At 53.4% G+C, this 7,183-nt stretch overlaps 2 protein-coding genes across 2 annotated transcripts in view; both read left to right on the top strand.

The window, feature by feature from the left end:
* The window catches only part of PHF23 (PHD finger protein 23), a 3,294-nt gene extending 843 nt beyond the window's left edge, over nt 1-2,451 (top strand). Inside the window, exons 2-4 of the mRNA XM_010847501.1 lie at nt 10-194; nt 735-1,569; nt 1,670-2,451. Of these exons, the coding sequence (XP_010845803.1) occupies nt 10-194; nt 735-1,569; nt 1,670-1,884 (1,235 nt within the window). The 3' untranslated portion in view covers nt 1,885-2,451. The remainder of the gene's footprint in view (nt 1-9; nt 195-734; nt 1,570-1,669) is intronic.
* Nucleotides 2,452-2,557: 106 nt separating this feature from the next.
* Nucleotides 2,558-7,183, top strand: part of DVL2 (dishevelled segment polarity protein 2) — an 8,858-nt gene continuing 4,232 nt past the window's right edge. The window contains exons 1-6 of the mRNA XM_010847502.1: nt 2,558-3,409; nt 5,871-5,940; nt 6,395-6,540; nt 6,671-6,780; nt 6,908-7,043; nt 7,131-7,174. Coding sequence (XP_010845804.1) covers nt 3,216-3,409; nt 5,871-5,940; nt 6,395-6,540; nt 6,671-6,780; nt 6,908-7,043; nt 7,131-7,174 — 700 coding nt within the window. The 5' untranslated portion in view covers nt 2,558-3,215. The remainder of the gene's footprint in view (nt 3,410-5,870; nt 5,941-6,394; nt 6,541-6,670; nt 6,781-6,907; nt 7,044-7,130; nt 7,175-7,183) is intronic.

Below are 7,183 nucleotides of genomic sequence, written 5' to 3' on the forward strand. Positions count from 1 at the left end.
CCTCTCCTCTCTCCCTCCACCTTTTCCTGATTCCTCACTACTCTGGGGACTGTGCCTTTGGAGATGTCCCTCTTAAACTCTGTGTGATTTTCTTTTTTCAGCCACCGGAGAAACGTCGGAGAACAATTGAGGATTTCAACAAATTTTGCAGTTTTGTTTTGGCCTATGCAGGTTACATCCCCCCTAGCAAGGAGGTAGGGACAGAAGGACAACTGACTGGAGGGTGGTGTCCTAGGACTGTAGAGGAGCTCTTGAGCTTATGAGACTTTGTTACTTTATATACAAAGCCTCGAAATTACATGTGAAAGACTTAAGGAAATGGAAATTCTGGTGGGAGAACTAGTATCTGGGGTGGGAGTGGGATTAATAGATAGGTGGCTTGAGTGCAGTGAATGGTTTTGGGGTGTTCTTAATGGAAGGTTCTCTGGGATAAGTGTTAGGAAGCTGGAGATAGTAACAAGTGAAGCACAGAAACAGCTGAAGAAATACTACTCTGGTCTAAGGGACGCAGTGTTGTGAAGGCAGTGGGTGTTGGGGAGATGGTGAGAATTTGAGGGCAGAGGTAACATGGATGTGTTCAAGAGGAGATGCTGCGGAGAATTGGGATGGTGATAAGTTTTCTGAATACAGTGAGATTTGGTGGTTTTGGAAGGATATTTTCGTCTGTTTGGTATGTTGAGGGGCCAAAATAAGGCTGGGCCCCCCTCTGACCCTGGTCTTTTCTGTCCTTTAAGGAAAGTGACTGGCCAGCCTCTGGCTCCAGCTCTCCATTGCGAGGTGAGAGTGCGGCAGATAGCGATGGCTGGGACTCAGCCCCCTCAGATCTCAGAACCATCCAGACCTTTGTTAAGAAAGCAAAGTCATCCAAGAGAAGGGCGGCTCAAGCAGGTCCCACCCAGCCAGGACCCCCAAGGTCCACTTTCCCTCGTCTGCAGGCCCCTGACAGTGCCACTCTGCTGGAGAAGATGAAACTCAAGGACTCTCTCTTTGATATAGATGGGCCCAAAATGGCATCTCCACTGTCCCCCACGTCCCTGACACATGCCTCCCGGCCCCCTGCTGCTCTCACCCCAGTGCCCCTTTCCCAGGGGGACCTCTCCCAGCCTCCTCGAAAGAAGGACCGAAAGAACCGAAAGTTGGGGCCAGGAGGGGCGACAGGCTTTGGGGTACTCCGGAGGCCCCGCCCAGCCCCTGGGGATGGGGAAAAGAGGTCTCGAATCAAGAAGAGCAAGAAGCGGAAGTTGAAAAAAGCAGAGCGAGGGGATAGGCTCCCACCTCCTGGGCCTCCCCGGGCACCCCCCAGCGATACAGACTCTGAAGAGGAGGAGGAGGAAGAGGAGGAGGAGGAGGAGGAAGAGATGGCAGCGATGGTAGGAGGGGAAGCCCCAGCCCCTGTGCTACCAACACCTGAGGCTCCTAGACCCCCTGCCACAGTGCACCCCGAAGGAGCCCCTCCCACTGACGGTGAAAGCAAGGAGGTGGGCAGCACTGAAACAAGCCAAGATGGAGATGCCAGCTCCAGTGAAGGCGAGATGCGGGTCATGGATGAGGACATCATGGTAGAATCAGGTGAGAAATTTGGGGCTGCCCAGGGGCAGCTGGGTTGATGGGTCTTGGGGTAGTGTGGATCCAAGAACTCAGAACACCAAACATACCTTCTTTTTCCCAGGTGATGATTCATGGGATCTGATCACGTGTTACTGCCGAAAGCCCTTTGCAGGCCGGCCCATGATTGAGTGCAGCCTGTGTGGGACGTGGATCCACCTCTCCTGTGCTAAGATTAAGAAGACCAACGTCCCTGATTTCTTTTACTGCCAGAAATGCAAGGAACTGCGGCCAGAGGCCCGGCGATTAGGGGGGCCTCCGAAATCTGGAGAGCCCTGACACACGCCATCTCCAGGCTGGAACTTCAAATGGAAACGTGACTTGGGAACTGAGCCTCAGGGTCATCATGTCCCCTGAAGCTGGGATGTTGTCCCATTTCGAGGCAGAAATTCCCAAGGGAAACTGGTTTGGAAATGAGTGGTTTTCCTACCCAACCTTTCCTTCCCACCTTGTGGACTTGAACTTGGACCCATTGCAGTTGCGGGTGGGAGGCTCTCTGGGTCCCTAGACACTTAAACTGTCCCTGCCACTGCTCAGTTTCTGGGCCAGGGTTAGAACTGGGATGGAGTGGGACAGTTGTCTATAAAACTCTAGTGTAAATATAGCAGTCCCCTCCCTCATCTTTTCTTCTATCTCACTCCCCATTTATTCTACACCGGTTGTATTTTTAATTTAGGACTTCCCCTTTTGAGCGTGGCAGCTCAGAGGTGGAGTGCCAACCAGAGCTTGGCCAAGGGAGGAAGGAAAACAGAAAGGTGACGATTCCTCACCTCTTTTGTTTTTAATACTGGCCAGCTGTTTGTACAGACAGCCTGCGTGTTGTAAATAAAGCAGAGTGGGCTCTTCTGTGTTTATAGCCCTCACTGACTGCCGTGCTGGGGAGGGAGGTTTTGGAAAAGCTGGCTGGAGGTGGAGCTGAAACCCACCTCTCTACTAAAAATGACCTGACTGCGCCTTTCCCACCAACACTATGACCTCAATTCAATTGGCTTTGCCCCGCCTCATCCCCAGTTCAGGACCACCCCCCTCCCCCAATTCCCACCCACACCTCCCACACGCGCGCTCCAACGCATAAAAGTTGCTTGGAGCTCCCTGCCGCAGCAGATAAAGTGGGCAGGCATTGCTTGCTTGCCCCCTGAGGGCAGAGCCCAGGCTGGTCAGAGTAGTCGGAGGACGCGGGTGGGGACACACATGGAGGAGGAGCCGCAGAAGGTTGGAAGACCGTTGCTGAACGCAGCAATCATGTGGCGGGGGTACTAGGCGGAGCCGAGGGGTCACGTGACCACGAGAGGGTCACGTGGTGGAGGCGTTTCGAAGGGGTGGGGTCGGTTCTGATCACGTGATGTGAGGAGAGGTGGGCGGGGCGCTGGAGGGCACTCACGAAGGCGGTGGCGGCGGCGGCGGAGCCCTCGGCTTTGGGTAGCACCCCACGGCCCGCCCCCCTCTCGCCGCCGCCACCCCGCTGACCCCCGCCTTCCTCCCTTTCGCACCTCTCTGGCGCTGTGTCGGTCCTGGTGCTGGTGCGTCGGTTCGCGGGAGTGCGCAGGCGCGGCGGGGGCGAACAGCCCCTTTGGGTGGGCGGCGGAGCCCGGGAGCGCGCGGGCGAGACCATGGCGGGCAGCGGCGCGGGGGGCGGTGGTGTTGGGGAGACGAAGGTAATTTACCACCTGGATGAAGAAGAGACTCCCTATCTGGTGAAGATCCCCGTCCCCGCCGAGCGCATCACCCTTGGCGATTTCAAGAGCGTCTTGCAGCGGCCCGCGGGCGCCAAGTACTTTTTCAAGTCTATGGATCAGGATTTCGGGTGAGCGCGAGGCCTAGACCGGGATGGATGGGGGCTGTGCTTTTGTGGAGTGGGTGATATTGAGGGGCACCGGGCTACTATGGGATATGCTGGGATTTTCTGGGCACTAGTGGAGCGGATTTTACTGTGCTGGTTTAGATTGGTTATCACAGGACGGACAACGTTATGCTTGGATAGATTGAGGCGCACGGAGCTGTAGGAGGACAGACTGGGCAATGCTAAACCAGATTAGAGAAGATTAGGCTATACTGGAGTAGACTGGGATACACTGGTTTATTTTCGGGTGTTCTGGACAGCGATGAGGTAGGTTGATGTATCCTCTGGTAGCTGCATCGTGAGCAGTCCTGTGCCACACAGGTTGTGGAGGGATATTGGGAAACCTGCTGATGTCAATTGATGGGCCAATTTGGGATGTTCTCTCTGATACTGAGGCAGACAGGATTGTTTGGGGGATATTCTAGTCTGTACTAAGGCAGTGTGCTGTATTGGGCTGCAGAACCCAGGTCTGCACTGGGTTCTGTTGATCTTTGTTGATCTTTGTTTCTTTGGGGGCCTAGTTTTTTGGGGGGATACTCAATCTAGGGGTACACAGGGCTGACCATGTCTATGTTAGTACAGACAGCTCTATTGGGATATTCTAGTCTATGTTGGTGTAGACAGCTGCGTGTGGGGACATTCTAGCCTATACTAGAATAGTTTTGGGCTATCCTGGATAATTTGGGATAGTCTGGAACCTTAAATAATTCAGGGTAGGCCTTTTTGTGTTTTATACCTTTAGGACTGTACTCTCTGTCCTCAATCTCAGCTCTTGAAGGGAGGCTGGCTTAGGCTGGGATAGCCTGGATTCTAGGAAAGCTGAACAGACTGGACTTTACCTAGAAAGACTGGATGTTGGGATGGTACCTTGTATTGAAATTCAAAGTTCGGTTTGTCAGCACTATATAACCTGGGGCATTTAACTTTGTTCATTGATTTCATCTGTGAAACAGTTAACCAGAGTAAAATGCTTAGCACAAATGCATGGTATGTATGTTCTTGGTGAATGGTCACTGTCTTTATTAGCACGGAGTCCACTTCAACTAGGCTACAATGATACAGGATAAAATCACTTGGCAGGCTGGACTATGTTGAGATTGGATTATGTTGTGAAGAATACAACTGTTATGCTGAGACAGATTGGTATGACACGCTGGGCTGTGTCATCACATTAATAATAGATGGGATTGAGTTGACATATATCCAGGGTCCTAGAATCATATTAGGCTAAAGGGTTAATTAGACAGGAGGTCCTAATTTTGGGGGTGAATGTCTCGTGATCAGTATGTTTATTAGTTTAGCCAACAGGTGTTTGTTAGCGCTTAGGCAGCATCAGGTACTTTGCTGTGTGGTCAGGGACTTGGGGTTGAACTTGGTGTTGAACAAAATCGGCACTGATGATTTCGTGTGGTGGTTGAAAAGAAGGAGCAAGTTCGGTCCATTGAAGGAACCCATGGGTGAGATTGCCCTCAGGGCTGGGCTTTGGGGTCTGTCTGCTGCAGCTGCTGCTAAGTCACTTCAGTCGTGTCCGACTCTGTGCAACCCCATAGACGGCAGCCCACCAGGCTCCCCCGTCCCTGAGATTCTCCAGGCAAGAATACTGGAGTCGGTTGCCATTTCCTTCTCCCATGCATGAAAGTGAAAAGTGAAAGTGAAGTTGCTCCCTCGTGTCCGAGTCCTAGGGACCCCATGGACTGCAGCCCACCAGGCTCCTCCATCCATGGGATCCTCCAGGCAAGAGTACTGGAGTGGGGTCTGTCAGGAGGAGCAAATTGCTTAATGCAGAGTTTGTGCCAGGTGAGGCACAGAGGAACGGGGATCTGGGCTTCACCACTCCTTAGGAGCTCAGTCTACTAAGTACTGTTCTTTGATCTAATGAGTGTTTTTACTAGATGACAGTGCATTTGAACATCCATCTGGAAGTGAGTTAGAGAAAACTAAGGAAAACATAAGATTAGAGACATAGACAAGGACCACAAAGCCTTTGTGGGGCAATTGTGTGTGGAATGGGGTGGCTGCCAGTGAGACATTTAAGGTTAGATATTTGGGGCAGCTAGGGCAGCCGTCTATGGGGTTGCACAGAGTCGGACATGACTGAAGTGACTTAGCAGCAGTAGCAGGGCAGCCTTAGGGGAAGGCCTTTGACATTGGGCTGAGAGGTTTGAATTAGACTCTTGGAAAGCTCTGGAACAATGCTGAGCCCAAGGATGAACTGGGGATAGAAAGAGAAATAAGGAAAGGGAATTCGGTTTGGTGATTTCTTGGGTGTAAGAGTGAAGTGTCTCAATGTCAGAGAAGAGGATTTGCTGTGGTGGGAGGAAATCAACATCCTTGAGCTGGATGAAGATTGGGAGAAACTTCGAATGCAGGTGGGAGTGGGGAAAGCCGCTCCAGTTTCACTGACCTTTATCTTATCTCTCGGCAGGGTGGTGAAGGAAGAGATTTCAGATGACAATGCCCGCCTTCCCTGCTTCAATGGAAGGGTAGTATCCTGGGTAAGCAGCCTGGCTTTGAGGACCAGTCCCTCTGGCACTTCCCAGCTCCTCCAAGCCTCAGCCTGTGCCCACCCCATCTCAGCTGCTGGAATCTCTGACTGTTTGCTTCCTTACCTGTTTGTTTCTTTGTGTTTGGCCATGCACCATGTGGCTCTCCCAACTGGGGATTGAACCCGGCTTTGAGAGTGAAAGCGCCAAGTCCTAACCACTGGACAGCTGGGAAGTTTCCATCCTCCTCAGCTGTTTTGAGAGCCAGCCAGTTGGAGCCTCTTAGCCTTCTCTTTCTGGAGCCTTTAACACTTGCTGCTGCCTTTTTTCTGTGTGTTTTTCTCCAGGTTCTCTCAGGCCCTGTTGCCTTTTCTAGTTCTTTCTCTTACTCCTACCTCATAGGCCTTCACTTCCCTGTTGAGCTGTGTTGGCTTTTTTTTTTTTTTAATCACTTGTACCCTTCTAGCTAGTGTCATCAGATAACGCCCAACCTGAGATGGCGCCCCCAGCCCACGAGCCTCGGTCAGACCTGGCGCCTCCACCCCCACCTCTGCCCCCTCTGCCCCCAGAGAGGACCAGTGGCATTGGGGACTCCAGGCCTCCATCTTTCCAGTGAGTCCTTGAGATTCTTGCGTCTGGGGGAGGGAGATGAGGAGGGAATCCAAGTCCCATGGGAGGGGAAGCCGAGGGTTTGGGGCCCTGTCCCACTGATGGAGGTCGGGAACCCTCTCTGCCCATCTAGCCCTAACGTGTCCAGCAGCCGGGAAAACCTGGAGCCCGAGACAGAAACAGAGTCAGTGGTGTCTCTGAGGCGGGAGCGGCCTCGCAGGCGAGACAGCAGTGAGCATGGCGGTGAGGGGGACCGGGCCTGGAGGCCGGCTAGAGCAGGAGCTGGGGAGGGGTTGGCTCCCACTGAACAGAAGCATCTGGGTCAGATGCCATGAGGAGCCTGATTCCTGAGGTGCCTCTTCCTCCTCAGCGGGAGGCCACAGGCCCAGCGGCCCCTCCAGGCTGGAGCGCCACCTGGCGGGGTACGAGAGCTCCTCCACCCTCATGACCAGTGAGCTGGAGAGCACCAGCCTGGGGGACTCGGACGAGGACGACACCATGAGCAGGTGAGGCTCCTCGGACCTCCCCAGGGCACTAGCCCCCCTTCCCGTCCTTTCCTTTGGCCCCATGACCACTGCCCAACCTCCCAGCAGGTTCAGCAGCTCCACAGAGCAGAGCAGCGCCTCCCGCCTCCTCAAGCGCCACC

The sequence above is a fragment of the Bison bison genome, unplaced genomic scaffold (genome assembly GCF_000754665.1).
Source record: "Bison bison bison isolate TAMUID 2011002044 unplaced genomic scaffold, Bison_UMD1.0 scf7180017864249, whole genome shotgun sequence".
Classification (NCBI taxonomy): Eukaryota; Metazoa; Chordata; class Mammalia; order Artiodactyla; family Bovidae; genus Bison; species Bison bison.